Genomic DNA, 23376 nt, shown 5'->3' with positions numbered 1-23376 from the left:
TGCATGAACACTTCTTGGCAATTTGCTGCAAAACAATCATCCCTACCTTCTCCAGAATCTTTTAACAACAAAATTCATTTCTGAGTATGGCCTTGAAAACAAGACCTGAATACGAACCGCTGTCTTGACATCTTCACAAAGCAACAAAAGGCCTGAAATAAGAGTACTGACTAGTTAAGGCTGCAGGTCATGCCAATAGAGACCTAACTCAGAAACCTAAAGATCAATACTTAATTACATGACAACACTGTGTTCTAATAATGCAAGTTTGTCTTGTGTATTTAATCTCTCAAAAATATTTTTAGGACCATAAATCTTATTAGAAAGGCTAGGAATTATTTCATGATTATTTAAATTGCAGAGTGTATGCAGGTTTTATTTTTAATTAAAAACTAGTCCTTGCCTTGCTCAATGTTTCAACACACACCCTTTCCATGGTTATTACAGAATTTCACCTTAAAGTAACAAATGCATTAATCAGTCATTTGCAGTCAATGAATTTTGAAGAAGCTAGATATTGTGGGAAGAGTATTCTTCAGAAGAAATATGCAGTACGCTAAAATAATTTAGCTAGTCAGCAAAGTTGTTGATGAGCAGTTCCCAAACTTTACTTCAGTTTTCGTGACAGATGCTGTTAGGATCAGACCCTCAAGAATAAGACAGTCTCCTCCAAAAAGCAAACTGGGACTAATTAATCCATCTATCTCTATACAGTGCAGTGTCTCTTCAGTCTCTTTATCATTACACCATCAATTAATTACCCAGGCACTCTGTAAAGGGATTATCTAGATAAAAGAGCTAAAGATTTTTCTGAAATTCAGCTATCTTACTATACCTTCCTGTCACCAAAAAAAACCCTTCTCCTCCAAAAATACTAATAAGTGGATTCATTCTGAGAAAAGTTAGTAATAATTTCACCTGCCTTTCAGTCTTAGTTGATTATATAGGCTTCAAAGGGATCAGAAAGCCCTGATTATACACTTAATCAACAACTCCTTGCTAATTAGATTTAGCAGATTTTCAAACTATAACAGCGCAATGGCTGTCTCCCAGCCTTAACTTCTCTGTGCTTTCCCACAAAAGCTCACTAGCATGAATACACCTCCCATATCTTCTGTCTGATGGAGTGCTTTTTATTTTTCTGCCAAATGTAGAGAAGGAATAAGACAATTATGCATTACAGTAACTGCTACTTCACCACTGCAGCAACATGAAGTGAGGCTTCCAAAGTGAAGATACTGTAAAACTGATAAAACTAAGGATTTTTTTTTACATGCTTTTGATGATAGTTCAAGCAAAATCATAAAAACAAATCCAAAATTCCCCAAAATCATAATTCTTTAGCAACAAATATTCAATTAACAGATATCTAAATGGTAACCACCAAAGAATAACCAGGTGTGAAAATTAGGAGAAACCCATTTAAAAGAGTTTTGGGAACCTATGTCCCTTGTGCAGATCCTAGATATAATTGCAGAAAGCTGCTCTGCATCCCCAAATTTCAATAGTGTATGAGAAGACTGTGCACATTCATGATCTCTCCTGTTCACAGCATACAAATCATGAAGGTGAAGAGCTTTAATCTGTAATCTTTACTACAGGAATGCAATAAAAAGTAGGTCCAGCTACTATTTTAAGAAACCCATCAGAAAGTCAGTCCTCTCAAATCCTTCCAGTGATTTAAAATAATAATAATAATAATAATACTTCTTTACTTGTCATTTAAATAAATTAAAATGATATCCAAAAACCAAAATCAAAAAAATTCCTATGGAGTCTCCCAAGTACAGAGTGTTCTAGACACTTTCTAAAACTCAGTGTCAAAGGACTAGGCTTAATGCCAGCATAAGAAATCTCACCAACATGAGAGCTCACTTCTCTCACAGCTCTTTTTAAACTGCCTTACGAATTATATGGAATATTATTTACAGTTACTGAATTATTTTGTAATACTCTTAGTTCATCCATTCCCTCCCTTCTCCCCTGCACCTCCAACGAAAGCTCAGAATCAAAATCTACATGAAGTAGCCTAAGAGAAAATATCTCAAATCTCAGTAGACCAGCTTTGCCTTTAGCTTTCTTCACTGTCCTCCAGTCAAATTTTCTAATGCATTTTATGGAACTCTAAGAATCAGGGTCAAAACCAGCACTGAGAGAGAGAAACACCTAATTACAGGTTTATTTTCTTGAGCAACAGTTAACATTGGGTTGGCTGGGAGATCCTTCCCCACTTCCCACAGGGAAGTAGAAGGACCTAAACAACAAGAGATGCACACTTCAAGGGATGCCTTAAAATGACTATTTATAACATGACTCTTGTGCTTTCTCACATAACCCAGAGTCAAATGAAAGGCAGAGGAAGGAATGACAAGATCACATTTTCATCCAAATGCACAAGACACTTGGTACATACTAAAATTTTGAGAGTGAAGTCGTGGATCAAAAAATGGGGAGCTGTAGTAATGAGGAAAAAAAAAGCTGCAGGTAACAAATTCAAGCGGAGATGGAATAAAAAGCAGAAAATGTTAAACAGACATGATCCATTTCAGAAGCAACTTAGTCTCTAAGGATAAATGGGGGTAGAAGCTGTGGATAATTCTACCATCTATTGCCCACATTTTAAGATATGCAATGGAAGGTGAGCCTCCAAAAGGAACAGAACACGCAAAGAGGTTGTAAGATTATTCATTTCCAAGGAAGCCATTGGCTGAGCATTGATTGCATAACAGTGTTATGTGATAAAAAGAAAAAAGTAGATAGAAAGGAGCACATGGCAGAAATAAAAACAAACAGAACTCCAGGAAAGAAGCACAAAAATAGTATTGCCACCGGAAGAAGATCCATTGGATAAACAAGAGTTAAATTATAGTAGGCAGACAGAAAAATCTGCATGCCCAGAAAAACAGCATATTATCAGAAGCAATGCCTGCACTGAGAAAAATTAAGATAATATTCAGCAGCAGCAAAAAGGGGTAGGTTAACACAACAGAGAACACTTTGTGCAATCTGGCAAGAACCAGACTAATATTGGCCCAGAACATCATTGCATAAGAATGACCTGAGAACTAAAAAAAGATTTATTTCTCAAGCACTTCCCTGACCAAAGGAGAGTGGCTAAAAGGGGGCCAGAAAGACTGCTGACTTGAAAGAGAGATTCTAAAAGGAAAAAAAATACAGGAAAATAAGCTGTTGCCAATACCCTGCAAGGGGAGAAAGGCAGCATCATGCAAGAAAAGATAGGTAGGGCCCCTGGAAAGTCTCCTGCAGGTGATGTTCATTGTAATACTGGCTGCATGCCATAAAAATGGCTCTTCTAATTTCTTTCTGTACCAGAATTTCCCAAAAGACAGCTATGGATGAAGGTTCAGCTGGCAGTTCTGGCTTAGGGAGTTTTAAATCTAATTCTTTACTTCTCAGGCTGTCAGGCTGACTCTTTCTTGCCTGTGGCTTTACAGAAGCCAGCAAGAAAAAAAAAAAACATGCTATGAAAAGTTACATTTCTTTTAAAAGAAGGGATAAATGCAGCTGAATATTGGAAATTACAGAAAGCCTGTCTCTGTAGCAGCAATGAAAAATTAAATTAGATGACAGATCACATGGCAAGAAATAGGCACCCAAAAAACCATGACTGATTAAAACTCCACAAGCAATATTACAGCAAGTACAATTAATTTTTCTTACTAAAAAAAAAAAAACAAAAAACTATTAGGCCTAACTGCAAAGGAAATCTGTTCCGTTTCACAGGCAGATGTTTCTCGAGGCCCACATGTAATTGCCATAGCCGGTTCCCATATGCAGCGTAAGCAGTGGCATCTGGTCACCTCCACAGGTGGCTTCCCTCCTGCTTTGGGTTACAGGCAGCATGGGGCTGGGCCGGGCCAGGTGGCCGCCCAGACACAGAGAGGCCTGGCCAGGATGCTCATTCTGCCAGCAGCAGCCTGGTAAAACAACCTCCCACCACCACACAACCCACACACATTGTGTGGCCCCCCCTTAACGAGCTGTGACATGCCATGAAAGTTGTATGAGCCGGACACTGCTCCCCCCGTTTCTGTTCCTGGACTTTTAAGTCCAAACATTTGGTTTAGTTGGGAAGATTAAGAAAGCAGCAGAAAAATTAAATTCACGAATGGGGGAGTCAGGCTTTTTGCAGTTCCACGATTAGCCATAAACGTGCCCTAGTTCCTGGGTGCTGCCTCCGACCTGTTGGCAATACACCTAGCATGCATGCAGGGAAGGAACAGACTGATTTAACACAGGCTTATGGAAGTGTGGATGGCTGGTACCACAATTTACAAGCTTACAGAACAGAGAGAATAAAACAGAAAGTTACACGGGGGGGCTGTAACTCCACTGAAGTGTGCAATAAAAACTGTGAAAGCATAACGCAGATCATCAGAACCATAAAGGGGAACTACAGCCCTAGCATTCAAAAAGTAGCACCTGGATCCCTCTTTTCTCCCTACAGTCATACTACAACCAATCCATGAGGTACCACTGCATTTTTCCTCCCTTTCTAACAACTGATGCACTTCTTACCAGCACTCTCCTCCTCTCCTAATTCCCAGCTGTAACTTTATTTATACTACCCTGATGTCAATGGGTCCCAGTCATAGATATATTGCAACCCCCATTACAGTACACTTATTCTCACAGAGTAGCTTTCATCTTGACTTTGCACTTGGGTCTTTTCCATGAAGAAGGTTTTACCTATTCTTTACAGGCTGCCAAAGCCCAAATACACAAGTGAGTGAAAGCAAAAATAAGGCTCACACGAAAATTACTCATGCTGGAAATCTAAAATGATACATGAGTCTTTCCTTCCAAGAAAGAAACTAGAGCTGTTTGGATTTCATTCAAGCAAATATTTTCAACAACAGATCTGTCTTTTAGACTTGAGCAAAAATTTCCGTTAGAAAAGATCCAGTGCTATTTTTCCAGATTTTTTGATGAATAAAGACCACTTGGAGGTAAAGGTTTTTGATAATCTAAGTTTTTAACTAAATCAGAATCCCAGTACTCATCTAGGAATCAAGTACATATACTGGAGCTTTTCTCCAAATTGAAAGCATTGCTTTTTTTTTTTTTTAATTAAGTGTATACTTTCTTGCAGCTCATTCACCTGTGTTTATAATCTGTTTCACAACTCTCTAATTCTATCTAGTTATCAAGACCAAAGAAAGGAGAACAGAATTCACCTAGACCAAGTTCAGAAGTCTCTTAAAAGCAGGGACATTTCAATCATATTCTTTGCTTGTCTCTGCAGCTGATAGAGAAAGGGGAGGGGAAGCTTTCCAGTGATCTGGCTCATCAGAGTGGCATCTAAAGTGTCAAAAACGCAAAGATCACCTCACTTTCCTGAAATCAGCTGATGGGAAAGAAACAGAATTTCTTGACATCATCCCTAAGAGTTACAAGGTCTGAGCTGCTCTGAAGGATGCGGGGGACAACAAGCTGACTATGAGCCAACAATGTGCCCTTGTGGCCAAGAAGGCCAATGGTACCCTGGGCTGCATTGGGAAGAGCACTGCCAGCAGGTCAAGGGAGGTGCATCCTTCCCCTCTACTCAGCCCTGGTGAGGCCACACCTGGAGTGGTGTGTCCAGTTCCGGGCTCCCCAATACAAGAGACACATGGAGCTACTGCAGCGAGTCCACCAAAGGGCTACTAGCATGATTAAGGGACTGGAGCATCTCTCTAATGAGAAGAGGCTGAGACAGCTGGGACTGTTCAGTCTGGAGAAGACCAGACTTGGGGGGGGGGGGGGGGGAATCTTATCAATGTGTATAAGTATCTGAAGGGAGGGTGTAAAGAGGATGGGGCCAGACTCTTTCCAGTGGTGCCCAGTGACAAGTGGCAACAAGCACACACTGAAATACAGGAAGGTCCATTTGAACATAAGGGAAAACTTTTTCACTGTGAGGGCGACTGAGCACTGGAACAGTTTGCCCAGAGACGTATTTGATACATCACATTTCTGCAACACATAGCATTAAAGGATTTTAAGTGTCCTAACATCACTAACAAATCTTCACAAGACCTAAGGTAAGGACACACTTTGAAATTCAGCAGTCTCTGTGCAATAACACTGAATTTGCACAGCATCCTATACAATTTCTGACTAAAGGAAAGAGATCATACACTTATTTGAAATCACTGGGGATGAAACTATAATGATACGTTGGCATTTTGTCATGATACTGGGTTAATAATTTCATTCAAAAAAAATGCTGCATTTTTAAATGATCACAGTGGCTGTGACCTAAGTTTTAAGTTTTCCAGATATGATTTTAAAGCCTACCTCAGCCATCTTTTCTCTCTTTTTTTTGGGGGGGTGGGGGTGAGGAAGGCATGTATGAATGGATGGGGACAACTTGGATTAAAAGAGGCATAAATGGGAGGGAGGATTTAACATTAAAAGAACAACATTTCAAACAGAAATTTAACTTTTTCACCTTCCTGACAGTTTTGGATCACTGATTGATGTTATGTTCAAGATTAGCTGGCCAGAGATATGCACATTTTCAGCAAACTGTCATGGATCCTCCAGAAATATGACTAAGAATATGAACATTCTCTTATCACCAGGAGTAAATTTCCCCTGCTATCTTCATATTTTAGATCTTTTCTCTATCACACACATACATATACCAATCCACACTTACTGGAAGGATTGTTTCTTTCTCAGTCTAAATATTTGCTTTTTTATTTCTGAATATGAACAACTCTGCACATAAAAGAGAACTTGCAAATAAAACCTAACAACAGACCATGGATACGCTAAAAGTTCTTAAACACAATAAAAATGTTTAATATAAGAATTTATAATTTTATTATTACCGTGACTGCTGAGTTATAGCAGTAAAAACTAATCTCTTATCAAGTACAACACCCAGGAAGAAGCAGGAAGCTGAAGTCATCAGTGTTTACAGGTTCAAGCAGTTTGCAGTCTTGTTTTGCACAATTTTGGATACGCCCTGAGGGAAAATGGATACAGAGGCCCAGTCAGTAGGCCTCTTGACTGAAATACTGGGTTGCTTGGGATTAGAAGGGAAAGAGAAAAACATTACTAAGGGAAAGACTAGTAGTTACAATTGTGAAGGCAACGTGTACAGTACAGCTATATTGAGATTAGTATGCTAGCAGCACCTGCTTAAATTTGCAAAAAACTCAAGAAGATTTTGAATCACTTTGTGACTATTTGGTCATTTCAATGAGCAGTAAATTAGATGTTGACAATTACCCTTCAGATACCTACAGTGTTAACTAAATTTCTCCCAGAGTGTTAGAGAAGGGAAGAATACTTCTTTTAGTAGTCCTTCAATAGCAAGTAACAGGACAAAAAGAAGAGGTTCAACAGCTTTAAGAAGCCTGGAAAACATTCTATGGAACCTGACCCAGTGCAAAGTTAGGCACTTTAAAGCTGTGGCTTCAGGGGAAACCGAGGCAATTTAACAGCTCCCTATAGCCAAAAGGGGATGGCCGTGTTCCCATCCCTCCAGTTCTTCATCCTCCTCTCCTAGACACTACGTCCCTCCTTCACAGTGGCTCTAGCCATTACTACATCCTTTTTACAAACCACTAACTCACTATGACAACACACAAAAAAATATCTAACCTTTTTGTTGCTTTTAAGTGAGTTCAATTGACACACACAGGCATCTTCACTGGTGCTTGGCAAACCAGAGGTAGGCAGTAACCTGGGAATGGACAGCAGGGACACCCTTCTTCAACATCAACATAAGCTTTCAGGCAGTTTGCCCTGCTCATGAAATCAGTCTAATATAATCCCACCTCATTTGTCAGCAGACTAGAATATATGTGTTTCTCAGGCTTCAGTTAACCAACATGTAGAATTGTCTGACTGTATATAAAAAAAAGTTTATTAGTTTTCCTAAGTCAGAGACTGGTCACTTCACAGATACAAATGTAACAGACAATTCCAGTGCATTCATATCCTTCCTAAACTCTCTCTTCTTGAACCTCGAATGCTCCCGTACAACGTATTGACAGCTTGGTGTCTCAGCACTAATCAGCATGGGTCCAAGAGAACTTTGTAGTTTCAGCTCTGCATTCCCAAAAATCTATCTTATCTAGCTTTTCTATTATCTGGGATATCTCTGTTTCTTATTACTATGCAGCAGAGAATCAGCTGTACACAGGACTGTTCAACAGAGAAGACAAGCTTGCTTGGTAGAAGTAGTCTAAAATACAGGTTATGTGTTCATAAGAAAAAAAACAAAACAAACAAAAAAGCCACACCCTCATTCAACCAGAACAAGAGGGTTTGGCCTCTCAGACAAAAACCTGGACTGAAGCAAATCCTTTATGAAAAGACAACCTCAGAGCAAAAAGTTCAGCTCAAGTTCATGTTTTGTTGTTTTGTTTACATTTCCAAAAAAATCAAACAGTGGTAAATTTTAACGGTAGACCCTGTGCATAAGTCCTTTGCATGGAAGATGGTAAACATATGAAATTCAAAGCCAAATGAACACTGGTAATCAAGAAAAAAGTCCACAGACATAAATACATGTCCAAAAATATAAGCTCTCAAGTCCCTTTCTAGCATTGCTGTGATTATTTAACTACACTTCAGTCACGCCAAGTCAAAAATAAGAACAGCCTTCTTAAAGGCAGACACTAAAACCATAATCCAAGCTCTTTGAAAATTTGTCAGAAAGTAGCACTAACAAACCTCCCAGAGTGTGTGATGTGAAAGTGTGAAGTGAAAATGTGAAGTGATGCACTACTGTGCAGTGAAATTCTAAAATTGCCCATTCACTTGAATGAAATTTTATAAGTATATATACACATATAAAAAAAGAGGGAAATTTTATATAGTTAAAATAAACAAGGAATGTACGGAATATAGGAAGAACCTACAGTTGTGAGAACCCAGGCTTAGATTTGACTATTGATTCTTGACAATGTGAAATGACTTTTTGGAATGACATCTGGTTAAAAGTGCCTAGTCAGACCAGACTTCACAAGACCTCATGAATATGTGAATTCCCTCCCATTACACTCATATCATGCTCTGCCCAGTGAAAAGAGCTATTATGTACTGAGGCACTCTTATTTCAAACAGTAGCATCTTGTTTACCTAAAAGTTCCTTCTGATAAAAATAAAGGCTGAAATCCTTGCATACAGCAAAATATTTCCAAAGAAGCTAGTGTATTGTGTTCTGACATTCTGAAGCCTATTCTTGGAAAAGCTTGCTGTAGAATACTAATGCCTTCACAGCATTTTTTTCTTAAGGAGCAACAAATTATCTGTAACCTAATATAAAAGAGTATGAGTGTCTACAACTGAAAAGTCAGTCATAATGTGCCTTCACCTACAGAGTGGTTGTATACTCTTCTGCTTCTGTCATTTTGTATAAGTCACATTTAGTGCACTATATGTAAGTTTATAAAATTAAACAAACAGTCATCACAAGAACACACACAACACAAAAGCTGTTGTTTTACAACAACATATTTCATTGCATCTCATGTGTTTTATCGAACATGCCTAGCACCTTAAAGTGTAATAATAAGCATCACTACATATTTCACAAAAATACAGAAAACAGTCAAAACGCAGCAAGGCCAATTTTATATCAATACAGTATTATTACCATAAGCTTCCTCCCTTGCTAAAAGCCAGACTCTGCCACTTCTACAAATACAGAGTATAAGAGTGCTCAGAAAGCAAATGCCTCTTTAAATCAACGGGGATTCTTACGAGGTAAGATACTGCTCAGCACAAGCAAGTGTAACAAAACAGGCCCCTTTGTGATTTAACTGTGCAACATCAACTCTACCTGAAAAAATTATAGTAGATTAATTTCTTTTCTAAAAAAAAGAAAAGGAGAATACTGCTGCCTATAGTGATGAGTCGAGTCCCCTTTGAGAAGTAGGTAACTTCCTACCTTTGCACTCTCATCCTCTGTCTGGAGACACCTTAAATTGGATTCATACGGCAGCAGCATACCTCTGTCTATTTTGACTGCAGTAGCAATAGAGGAAAAAAAGGGGTGGGGGGGGGGGGAATGCACTTTTCAAAAGAGCCCAGGAACAATGCAATTCCAGTTCACAGGAGATGTAGGGCCAAATTTTCAGTGCTGTAGAGGTGTCAGAAAGATGTACACAGAGATTACCTCAGCGAGATTTTTCAAAAGCATCAGCATAAAACAGAAGATAGTTTAGAAATCAGTTAGTTAGGTGTTCAGGCTATTGGCTTGTAGCCAACTGCAGCTACCACACTCAGATTACAGTCATAAATTACCAATTGCACAAATAGATTCATTACCAATTACCAATTGCACAAATAGATTCATTACCAAACTGTCTATGCCACAAACTAAAGACTAGATATATTGCCCAAAAATGCACTATAATCCAGTCCAAATACCTGAACCAACCCTGCAAACTCAGTTCTCTAACTTCATGCATTATGCAAATACAAAACATTGTTCAAGTTTCTGCACAAAAGAGCTCAGAGTGGGTAATTCATTTTGCTTTTTTGTAAAATTAGATCACTGAATCAGGCGAAGGCCGCAACACCACAGTCCTTTGTGCATTTCACTGAAATGGTTGCAGTGTCATGCTGAACTGCAATGGATGCTGACATTTTGAAGCAGAACCCTCTAGTCATCTTCACAGGCTTAGAGAGAATATACAGCAGTAGCACACTGAAAAAAGTCTAGGTTTCTTAAAGCTGTAAAAATCTTCCCTGCCCAAATAAGATTTATACATACATATTTTTGCATTACTCACTTCTACAGGAATAATTGAGACAAAATAATTGTATTTTATTAGAGTGGGAGAAGCATTGTCTTCCAAACTTTCATATCAGAAAAAGTCTGAAAAGTCTGTTCCTGGTGGACAACAAGCTGACCACGAGCCAGCAGTGTGCCCTTGTGTCTAGTCTAGTTGGAGGCCAGTAGCTAGCGGTATCACCCGGGGTCGATATGGGGTCCAATATTGTTCAATTTATTCATCAGTGACCTGGATGAAGGGACAGAGTGCACCCTCAGCAAGTTTGCTGAAGATACAAAACCAGGAGGAGTGGCTGATCCACCAGAGGGCTGTGCTACCATTCAGAGGAACCTCAACAGGCTGGAGAGATGGGCAGAGGGAAGCCTCATGAAGTTCAATAAAGCGAAGTGCAGAGCCCTTCACCTAGGGAGGAATAACCCCATGCACCAGTACAGGCTGGGAGCTGACCTGCTGGAAAGCAACTCTACAGAGAAGAACCCAGGGGGTCTGATGGACAACAAGTTGACCATGAGCCAGCAGTGTGCCCTTGCGGCCAAGAAGGCCAATGGTACCCTGGGCTGCATTAGGAAGAACATTGCCAGCAGGTCAAGGGAGGTGCATCCTTCCCCTCTACTCAGCCCTGGTGAGGCCACACCTGCAGTACTGGGTCTGGTTCTGGGCTCCCCAATACGAGGGATACATGGAGCTACTGCAACAAGTCCATCAAAGGGCTACTAAGATGATTAAGGGACTAGAACATCTTATCATGTCTTATCAACATGTATAAGTATCTGAAGGGAGGGTGTAAAGAGGATGGGGCCAGACTCTTTCCAGTGGTGCCCAGCAACAGGACGAGAGAAAACAGGCACACACTGAAATACAGGAAGGTCCATCTGAACATAAGGGAAAACTTTTTCACTGTGAGGGTGACTGAGCACTGGAACAGGTTGCCCAGAGAGGTTGTGGAGTCTCCATCCTTGGAGATGGTCAAAAGCTGTCTGGACACGGTCCTGGGCAACCTGTTCTAGGTGACCCTGCTTGAGCAGGGCGGTTGGACTAGACGATCTCCAGAGGTCCTTTCCAACATCAGCTGTTCTGTGATTCTGTGAAAGGATTTTAATTACCTTGTACTTGTCTAGACAATTTTTGTTCAATTGCATGTTTATCATCTTTTTAAGAAAAAGGATGTTGCTTCTTATGGAGTCATGCTGCAACAATCCATAAAGCGGCTACAGATTGAAAATGTTTTGAGAAGACATCCTCTTCCAGATCAAAGATGGAACGACCTAAGATGCTTTCACTTTCCATTATTGCCCTTATATCAGCAATAAAAATGCTAGAGTTTGTGCAAGACCGTCCTAATCTAATTAAAAATGAGCTAGTTGAAAACAGATTGAAGGACATTTAGCCATAAGAACTGCCATTGGAAGAACACATCAGTAACATCTTAAACCATCACAGCAATTTAAAAAACGAACTTCTCCACATCTCTACTTTAGTATAGATGTGCACCATGCTGCCAAAGCACATTCAACAGAGAAGGCACATAGGCCATTCTGTTACAAGTAAACCACTTGAACAGCATCCGTGCAGTTCATGGAATACAAACCAGCAGAGAGAAAAATAAGAAAATACTTCAAGTCAGTACCCAGCACACAGGTAGTTTACCCACAGGTAGCAACTGGAGAATGTGTGAAAAACAGAAGTGGATTTGAAACTTTATCTATGGCTGCTTTTAGTATTAGATAGCTATTTAAGAACATGATGAAACATTTTAGTCAAGGAAGGAAACAGAACTCTGACCTGTCTGTTCTCAAGTTCTCTTTCGGTATCTAGCAATTCAAGACAGAATTCCTGTTCCGCTATTATCTTCTCATAGTCTTCAAAAGAACCAGCATTTTATCCCCCCAGTATCAAAATTGTTTAATTCAGTAGTAATAGCAGTACAGAATGTGTTTCTCTATTTTGCTTTTGTTATTAATTAAGTTCCATTTGGTGCTTCTGAATTACTAAGTTGCACTGGATGAGTGTGTTAGAAAGCAATGGAAGATGGATCAACAGCTGTAGTTATTATGAAAATTATGGCAGCACATCAGAGGAACTGCAGATGCTCACTTCATGCAAATAAGAGCAACTTGACAATGATTATAATTATACAGTATGTCAAAGAGCATAGCTGGCGTAAGAGTAGAGTACATATTTTAAAAAGTGAAAAGATTCTCATTACATTACGTTCACATTCCCTAAACTCCTATATAGGGATAACAGGATCCAGTTTCTGTCAGTGGACCCACAGATACAGAAAGATCTACTAGGTCACCCAGATACATTCTCCTGTTAATGCTTTAGCTGTTAAATGTGATGCTTCTTTGCAAGTTTACTAGCTATTTGTAATAACAGCAGTACTCAGAGGCTATAGGCAGAGCTGGGTTCCAGTTAACTAAGTGCTATGTAGCCACAAATAAAGATGCAGTCCAATCTAGTTTCCAGTGGCTCAGACAATGCGGATACCATCTCTTCTATCCAAAGCCTGTTCTTGATACCTGGAATAGCATTGTAAAATTCTAGTTTTCTCTGTTTAATATCACTTTTGAACTAAGTATTTCTGGCCTGTTCTAGGCAATTCCTTTCTCATTGCAGGCACTAAGGCCCTCCTATGGACCATGCTTCTTTCTCTTAGATAGAAAATCAGCTAAAAGCTCCTCATTTTCAGAGAAGCTGAGTGCATTGCTTATCCTATTACATCTACAGGTCGTTTGCACATTAGAAACTGTTTAAACAAAGTGACATTTTATTGTTTTAGTTTCCTCCTGTTCCTGCTCTGCATTCAGTCTTTTTAATTAAAGCCCTCTGTTTTTTGCTAGTTAGTTCATGCTGGCAAATCCCTGCACCTGCATGGAAAAAAAATGGAACAAATTCTCATTTGCTTTCTTCTGCCTCTCGAACTCTTGTGCCAAAAACTGTACAGCATCTAGTCACAGGTTACAAATAATAAACCTGTAACTAAATCCAAGATTAATGAAGAGTTTAATTTATTTATTTATGTTTATTTATGACAGCCACATAAAGGGACATACAGTGATACACAGTTTTGCAATCCTCCTACCTATATTTCAGCGGCGAGAAATTGGAACCACTTTTTCTATGATGTAGAGAGTTGCTAAGATCACTGTTCTTGCTTTATACAGTGGTCCAAACTGTATAACCTGAGAGTTAATCTTTCCTCTGTACTATCAGGAAACCCAACCATTCTTCCTGTGAAGTCCGCTTACAAAGCAAAGAGGCCCAATTCCAAACACTTTGGAATTCAGGGACATGACTCCTAGTTAGAGTGATACCTTGAGCTTCCCCCATTTCATAGATATTGTTATTAAATCACCGACCCAACAAGAAAGCAATTAAAATTTTTAATCTTACCTGAAATCACATGCTGTGGTAAGCTCTGCTCCTCCTCCGAGAGCTTTCCCTTGGACTAGTGCAACACTGATCAATGGCAATCTACACAAAAGAGCAAAATTCATGCTTCTAATCTTTTATAAACAACCAAAGGATTCAAATATACCATTTCTATGCTAAAAGCTCAACATACAGGAAAACATACTGTTTCAACTCATTCACAGTTACATCTTTGCTGGTAAGCAGCACAATGTCAACTCCACTTATGCAAAAATGACTATTCCATAAGTAACATGCAATCCCATAATGAAACAGAAAGAGAGAAATATCTAATGGAACCACAGTAAAGCAGGTCATGTACTAGGTTATGAAAAAACATGTGCTACAGATTATACCTAAAACGACCATCTGAGAGAAGGAATGAGAAGACAGCAACAGAAGAAGAATCTTCACTAAGCCAGTACACTAAAGAAAGAAGATTGAGCTTTATAAGGGGACAATAAGAATTGGAAGGCTAGAATATCTAAAAGTGGTCTGATTCAGCGTGACACTTCAGACAGCTTCTTCAAACAGCAGTTCTATCATCTCAGCCATCAACAAAATGGGTTTTTTTTGGGGGGGAGGGAGGGGGGAAGGACAAAACTGTTCTTTGAAGACAGCAACAAGTTGTTAGCTCTGATGGCGTTAAATTTAATCAAGGTAATTCATAGGCTATAAGAAAGACAGCATGCAGGGAGAACCTATTGAGGTGATCAGGAGTAGTCAGCAAGGATTCACGAAGGGGGGATCATGCTTTAACAACCTGATAGCCTTCTATGATGGGATGACTGGTAGGGTAGATGGGGAAGAGCTGTGGGTGTTGTCTACCTTGACTTCAGCAAGGCTTTTGACACTGTTTCCCATAACACAGGGCTCATAGGCAAGCTCAGGAAGTGGGGCCTAGATGAGTGGAGAGCGAGGTGGATTGAGAACTGGCTGAATGGCAGAGCTCAAGAGGGCTGTGATCAGTGGCGCAGAGTCTAGTTGGAGGCCAGTAGCTAGCGGTATCACCCAGGGGTCGATATGGGGTCCAATATTGTTCAATTTATTCATCAGTGACCTGGATGAAGGGACAGAGTGCACCCTCAGCAAGTTTGCTGAAGATACAAAACCAGGAGGAGTGGCTGATCCACCAGAGGGCTGTGCTACCATTCAGAGGAACCTCAACAGGCTGGAGAGATGGGCAGAGGGAAGCCTCATGAAGTTCAATAAAGCGAAGTGCAGAGCCCTTCACCTAGGGAGGAATAACCCCATGCACCAGTACAGGCTGGGAGCTGACCTGCTGGAAAGCAACTCTACAGAGAAGAACCCAGGGGGTCTGATGGACAACAAGTTGACCATGAGCCAGCAGTGTGCCCTTGCGGCCAAGAAGGCCAATGGTACCCTGGGCTGCATTAGGAAGAACATTGCCAGCAGGTCAAGGGAGGTGCATCCTTCCCCTCTACTCAGCCCTGGTGAGGCCACACCTGCAGTACTGGGTCTGGTTCTGGGCTCCCCAATACGAGGGATACATGGAGCTACTGCAACAAGTCCATCAAAGGGCTACTAAGATGATTAAGGGACTAGAACATCTTATCATGTCTTATCAACATGTATAAGTATCTGAAGGGAGGGTGTAAAGAGGATGGGGCCAGACTCTTTCCAGTGGTGCCCAGCAACAGGACGAGAGAAAACAGGCACACACTGAAATACAGGAAGGTCCATCTGAACATAAGGGAAAACTTTTTCACTGTGAGGGTGACTGAGCACTGGAACAGGTTGCCCAGAGAGGTTGTGGAGTCTCCATCCTTGGAGATGGTCAAAAGCTGTCTGGACACGGTCCTGGGCAACCTGTTCTAGGTGACCCTGCTTGAGCAGGGCGGTTGGACTAGACGATCTCCAGAGGTCCTTTCCAACATCAGCTGTTCTGTGATTCCCTACTGCCATTGTGAAATGAATAATAGTGAATAATGACTGACTTCGGATAAGCCAATTTCGCTAAGAAATGAAGACAACTCGTCAGTCCCAGCTTGCATGTCAATACAGCTGTTTTGTCTCTTATTACCAAGATGCATTTAATTAACTGGGTTTATGGCCAGTTTCAAAGATAGATTCAGAAGTCAGCTTCACAATTTATTACCACATATTTGCTTTTACTTCATCAGAAGCACGAGCACTTTCTTACAGCCCAATGCACTTATCAGTTGGAGTACACTTCACACAATACAGGGCATGAGGGTCCAAGTTCCCTGAGTCCACACTCCCCACTGTTTCTCATCCACTTGAAGAACCTCTTCAGGGTCACAGTTAGCTTCAGCTCCCTCAGAGGACAATTCATCTATGACAGATCTTCCCAGAGAGCAATATAGAGCTCTCCCTTAATTATGAGTACAATATAGTGCTTATATACTCTCAGCCAAGACACCTCAGGTAAAGGTTTAATCTTCATAGATATTTCTCCTCTTTGCCTGCATGTGAATTTTGATTATACAGAGGTCAGCTTACACAATCGACTAATTCTGATTCTGAGGGTTCCTTACAATACAATACTACTACTAAGTCTCCGATCTCCTGGGCAGTTTTATAGAACAATGTTAACTCATAGCATACACCATTTGGAAATACAGAACATTTATCTTCAAAGAGACCTAAGCAGACAAAAGACAGACCCTGCCACACGTGGATTTAATAGAAATGTGATTTCTTAAGGGAAGCCAAATCTAAAGGAGAGGAAAAAAATGATTTTGAGAAGTACCAGATGGTAGAACTGAATACATTCTTCTTATGAAGTGGGAAGATTAAATAAATATACTAAATGTATGTTACCTGCGTAGGCTGCATAAGCTGGCCCTGGTTGTTTTTGAGAGCTACTGACTTCCACTGAGTAACAGAAGTCAGCTTTAGAACCTGTGAAGGCCTACATTTCCTGAACTCTAGGTCTCTGCTGGCCCTCCACATATAAACCTATAGACTTTTTTCTGTTCAGATCTCTGGAAAGCCTAATAATTGTGAAATGTAAAAGCTTAATTTACATCCACAAATATCTACCTGATTAACATGGGCAAATACAAGGTTTGGTATTCAAATTTACATACTTAAACTGTATATTTAACTTTAAACATCTCCTTAAAGAGCTAGCCAAAACATATTCCAATCCTTATAATTACTTCATAAAGAAGGGGATAGAAAAATACATTACCTCATAAGTCTGGTTAAGGTATTTTGCATAAACATGCATATATTCATCCCATCCTACAAAGGACAGAAAAATCCAAAAATGTTAAGTGATCCTAACATGAAGCAATTAAGTACAAAAACAGAGCAGATAGGAATATTCATTATATTTATTCCAGCAGAATTTTTTCCCTCTTTGGTTAGCCTTTCCTGAAGCCCAGCCCAACCTCAGTATGCACTAATACAAAACCAGTATAAGCCAGGTCAAAATCAGAACCCAATCCATATTTTAGAATTTCAGTTATAATTAAGCCACTACAAGCATAATTGCCAAAGTGCTAAAAATCATTCAAAAAATACCAAATTTCCATGACATGAAATTGCACATCTTTTCCTCTTAATTTCCTATTCTCTCTCCTCCCACATAAACACTCATAAAGCTCAATTTAAAAAATAAGACTATATTTTGCTGCACACTTTTTACTGCTCAAAATCTATAATTTTATCTTTTTAAAAATTTTATCAACTACATTTTTTTGTTTCAGTCACAAGCATTTCAGCTAAAAAAATATTCTTATTTCTCTCCTTGTTTTCGTTTTACATCAGCTTGCAACGTCCAGCTTGCAAACAATAGTGAATAGGGAACAACTGTTCCCTTCTCTTCCAGTACAAGAATTACGGAGCTTCAAATAAAATCAGTAGCTGCCAGGTTCAAAAGCAAATATATTTCTTCCCACAGCATGCAGTTAAATTGTGGAACACTTTGCAGCACAGTATTGCAACCCCTGAAAGAATACATGGATTCAAGAACAATTAGATAAACTCATGACAGAAAAAAATCTGTAACAGGTTATTAAATACAAGGTAACATCTTTAGCTCCAGAAGTCTGAGTCACAAATTGCTGGAGGCTAGGAGAATATTCTTAAGAAAAATCACTGCCTTACTTGTTCTTACACTCCTCACCTGGCATCCAGTATTGACCAGGAACAAAGACATATGACTGGGCTAAATTATCCAGTATGACCATACATACATTCATTTAACTGCACACGTGTCATTTAATTCAGATTTTAAAAAACAATGTTTGGACATAGTGGAAGTAAAAAAAGTGGGTAGCAAGTTCAGTTTGTCTTTCAAAAAAACAAATTATGGGGGGGAAAGTACAAACAAACATCTCTTTACTGGTATTTATTGATTTTTAAATACACAGTTTTAAGGGCAGGGGTCAATAAGGTAATGAATTTGCCTTAATTAAAAGCTTCTGACTCATACATCACGGAATGAAGAAGTCTAATAAGCTTTTTCTGAACTCTTCCAACAGTTAAGTCTTGAGTAGGTCTTGAAATAGAACCATGAAATAATAGCAGGTCATTTTCAGCATCCTTGTCAATTTATTCATGAGTTCCCAAGACCTACTCTACACAAAGTAGCATTAAAGCATTTAGGGGCAGATCTCTGGCAGATATAAGCTGCCATGACAATACCTTCAAAGGCACCAGTGAATTAATTCAGCTTCATAACATTAAAGGACTGCTGGAAAATTCCAGTAATTATGACACAGTTTACAAAGAGAGCCTTTTTATTTATCACTGTATCTACCTCCTACACCTATTAAAGCCAGTAGAAATATTTCCATTCTAAATTAAAGAAGGATCAAGTCCTCCATGATAACTGTCTTAATATTTCTAATTAGAAGAAAAGCTTAAACCGCACAGGAAAATAAAAGGTACCAGTACTCAGATATGGACTTGCACAGTTCTCATACTATAGCCATCAGGAGGCACCAAAAATAAGCTCTCCAGATAAAGCCAGTTTTCACTCCATCACAGAGTCCTTGCATTCAAAATGGCCATTTCAATTCACACCAAAATTCGAAATGGTAATTACAGATTAATGCCAGAACAGACCAGCTTGATAAATGCAGTTATGACTGAGCAGACAGAAATAAAGGTCTTCATACTCTCAGGTAGTAGAGAGGTTAGCATGCATCACATGGAAAAATGACCAAGCAGAAAATAAATACCCTGAAGAAAATCACAATTACTTGAGTCCTGGCCAACATACACTTCAAGCCTTCCTGATAAGAAAAATAAGGCTATTAGTTATTTTATCTGAATAAGAGGCGTTCACTGGAGTCTAGTGGAATAATGACATTTTTAGCTATAATACTGTCCTTGGAGTAAGAAGAAAACGAACAAGCAAAAAGTTAGCCAAAATACAGGTTTCCATACACACTACATACGGAAACAAGGATTAATAGCTTGGGTGGGGCAGGAAAGAGGAAAGTTACTTTCATATAAAGTAGAAAACAAAGCCATGCCAACGGCTATTTTGCTGCAAAAGCTGAAGAGTCCACTTTCACCGACAGAACAGCATCTCCACAGACCAGCTCCAACTGCTCAAAAGTCTGCTGACACTTACTGCTTGGGAACCACTGCCACATACCATCTAGAGATCAAGAAAAGCAAAATACCTCCTTCATGTCTCCTTCCTCTTCGCTGTCCTTTCAAGAGTCGCCCCCCTCCCATACACTTTCTGGTTAGCTAGCTTTTTGAGTTTCACTACAGAGTGAAACTGCTCTTGGGAAGCAGGGTTACAAGGACAGATTTAGTTATTTATGTTTAATTCCACTGCTAATTTGCCTTCTCCAAGCTGGTCACCATGACATTAGCAGCTGCCGAGGAACAACAGGCAGGGTGCCTGGGTTTGCTCCCAGGTTAGGAACAACCCAACATCAGAGGAGGACGAGGAGCCACTAGAGGGCATGAAAATCCTTCAGTATCCTTGGCCATCAATCTGCCTTTCCTGCCCAACAGGAAAAGGCAAATCATGTCAGAGATGACACCCCCCCCAACACACAAAAAACAATCAGATAAAAAAAAAAGTTAGTTTTTGGTAATTACTAAAAGAAATGAGCTAAAGCAGCCTTGCAAAAATGAAAGGAAAAAAAAATAACAGTTCAGACGCAAACCTATTCACTTTCTGCCTTATGGATCCCCCCATACTGAAAACCTAACCTGAAGCCAGACAAAACTCACTCACCTGCAGCGAGTTATAGAGCAGAGTTCTGCAAGTCTAAAGTAAAGTAAATGCTATTCCTTATTCTATTGAAGTTTTACCTAATAACAACTATTAAATCCCATCAAACAGATGGTTTAGGGGTTCGCCATTATACAGAAATTCTCACTTTGGGATAAATAGTTTGAACTCTGCCAAGGAAACATAAAGCAACCAGGTTTAATTCTTCTTGGACCATACTCATATTTCAGTATTAGCATGAGATCTAGATTCTTTGCAGAGAATTTTCAACAAAGTTATAATCAATACATACACATTTTATTTTGCCCAGTACATCTGTTACGGATCCTAATCCTTATATCAACCCTCTCTCCCATTGTAGTGGCTCCAAGAAATTTCTTTAAACGTATAGACAGAATACTACATGTCAAATACAGCCTAGAGGGAAACAATCACTGAAAATTACTGAATGCAGAATTCTAAAGGAAAGCTTAGGAAAAAAGGCCTATGTCTGATATCAGCTTCTTTTCTGTTACTCTAATGCTAAACTAAGCTGAAAAGTTCAGATACAATTTTTGAGGAGTTTTCACTTGGATATTTTAAGAACATAGGTCATTTTTGAAATCTAGACATGTCTGTGATTAAAAAAAAAAATCAATTAATGTCTATAAAGCATGGTGTCTCCATACTTAAAAAAAAAGCACATCTCTCAACATGTTCCACACAGGAAACAAATCCTCCTGTAACTTTTGAGAACTGGACCATGCTATTTATCAGGCCACAATATTTAAGCCCTTGTATTTTAAGATACTAAGTTTCATCAACAGAGACAACTCATCAGTAAAGACAAATACTAGATTAATCAGTTCTTGAGTGGGTATTCTTACTGAAATGCTCAGTTAAAATTAATTTGTATTGTCAAAGCCTGCAAACTTGAAATGAGCACAAATAAGCATCAGGATGCCTGCTACTACAACTGCAAATCAGGATGGAATAGCAGCAGAAGATGACTCCCCACCCCACAGTTGATAAGGTCCTATTTCACATATTGGCAAGAACCACATACTAACCCATAAAAAAGAATGATAGCATGTGTAAAAGTTGTCAAAACAAGGTGGCATCAGTAAAAACTGCCATGTTGCCATTTTCTCATCTCTTTAACCCCAAAGTTGCACACGACTCATCTGATATATGATTAATCCAAAGCTCTACATGACAAAGCTGTCCCTGCATTTTATTCAGGTATAAGTACAGTGCTAACAACATTGAAATCTTTCTGTAATAGCAGCCATGCTTCTTAAATTTGTTTTTCACTTTAGAATATATAAGGAATGATTTCTTGCATCTGATTTTAAAGGTTAAACTAGTGAAACGCAGGTTATTTTACATGTAAATTCACCATATAGCGCTCTGAGAAACTGAAATGACATTAAGAGAGGAGGCTAAAAAGAATATGTAATGCACAAATTCAGAATTACGAATCAATTACAGTAACACTAAAGCTATTACTTAAAAGGGCTGCCAGGATTTTTTGAACCATGAAAATCTCCATTCTGTGACTTGCATGTGTAATTGCAGCATAAGCATAGTTAAACATCTCTGTCTGAAAGAGATCCCAGAATATCATAGAGATCATTTTTCTCCAAAAATGAAATTTGCATCACTACTTGCCTCAGAGTTGGACATTGCTTTGACAGCATTCAAATCAGATCCTGAACAAAAAGTGTTTCCTGCACCACAGACGATAAGGCCTTTGCCATCCTTCCAGCTTTCCAATTCAGTTACCCTCTCCTGGAGTTCTAGCATCATAGTGCCTGTCATAAAGGAGAGAAGCAAATTTTTTAACAGGATATGATTATCTCCATCATATTTTACATTACATTTTTCACTACCAAAAACAAGTTATCACTGACAAGTGATGGACTTAAAAATACAAGACAGCATCATGTAAAATCCCCCACACAAGCACTGGCATACATATTTATCCTCAAAGATACACTTCCTGGAATTCTGAAAAATATTCTGCAAAGTTTGTGCTACCCTCACAAAAAGAAAGCATGCAGGAATCCAGCATAAACTCTAGCTGCTTTATTTTTGTTTGCAATTGTGTGCACTCATGTCACATGAGCTTATATGTATCCACTCATGGATAGGTCTATCCATTTTATGACTACCTTTATGTTACCTTCATTTCACCCTGACCAAAGAGCTGACAGAGCACAGAAAATAATCACATGCCAGTTAGATTCAAGGTACAACCAGTCTGCTTTAATAAAGATGCCTAAAAAAGAGCTAAAAAACAAACTCTGTTGGAGGCCAAAGACATTTAGAAGTGTCCATTCAAAAGAAAATACATTTGAAAGTAGAAGCAAAGTGCCTTATATCTTTTAACATAACAACAACAAAAAAGAAAAGAAAAGAAAAAAGAAACTTTCGAAAACATCTTTGATTCCCTCCCTGGTACCTGCCTAGAAAGGCTCTCTTTACCGAGTATATCATAGCTTCCAAATGTATGGATTGTACAGTACTTGCTTTTTACTTCTAGCTTAAATGTAATATTCTCACATGTTTGCATAAGAGCCTTCTCAGATTACAACTGTTGTAACTATGATAACTCCCAGTGTTATAGAACAGACTTCCTCCCCACCCTCCCAATAAAAAGTTTTTTAGGTTAATTAATTTCTGCCCTAAAGAAACTGGAAAAGAGGAGGATGAAAAGGAGGAAAATTATCAGTGCTGTCAGACAGCTAGGCATAATTCTACCTTTAAAATGTGGTGGAATGGAGACACTTGTGCAAGTCAGAGAACTAATTATGAGTTGCTGAGGGTAGAATCCAGTTTGCTCAATATAAGCACTTAAAATTTATGCACCACCCAAAGGAACTGCCTGGACTTACCCTCACAGGATCTTCTTTTGGGGACTTCTGAGAGCACTTGCCTCTCAATCAGCTATACATGAAATTCAAGCACTTATTGCAACAGGCCATGTCCACACAATTCTTTTCATGTTTTATTGGGTAACGGGGA

At 39.2% G+C, this 23376-nt stretch overlaps 1 protein-coding gene across 5 annotated transcripts in view; it reads right to left on the bottom strand.

The window, feature by feature from the left end:
• Positions 1 to 23376, bottom strand: part of ECHDC1 (ethylmalonyl-CoA decarboxylase 1) — a 45178-nt gene that overhangs the window by 9262 nt on the left and 12540 nt on the right. For all 5 annotated transcript variants that reach the window (XM_067293753.1, XM_067293754.1, XM_067293755.1 and 2 more), the window contains 3 exons: positions 22021 to 22163; positions 17356 to 17408; positions 14160 to 14240 (listed from right to left, as the gene is read on the bottom strand). In XM_067293753.1, the coding sequence (XP_067149854.1) occupies positions 14160 to 14240; positions 17356 to 17408; positions 22021 to 22163 (277 nt within the window). The remainder of the gene's footprint in view (positions 1 to 14159; positions 14241 to 17355; positions 17409 to 22020; positions 22164 to 23376) is intronic.

This window comes from Apteryx mantelli, chromosome 3 (assembly GCF_036417845.1).
Source record: "Apteryx mantelli isolate bAptMan1 chromosome 3, bAptMan1.hap1, whole genome shotgun sequence".
Classification (NCBI taxonomy): Eukaryota; Metazoa; Chordata; class Aves; order Apterygiformes; family Apterygidae; genus Apteryx; species Apteryx mantelli.
This window is presented reverse-complemented; position numbering and strand designations above follow the sequence as displayed.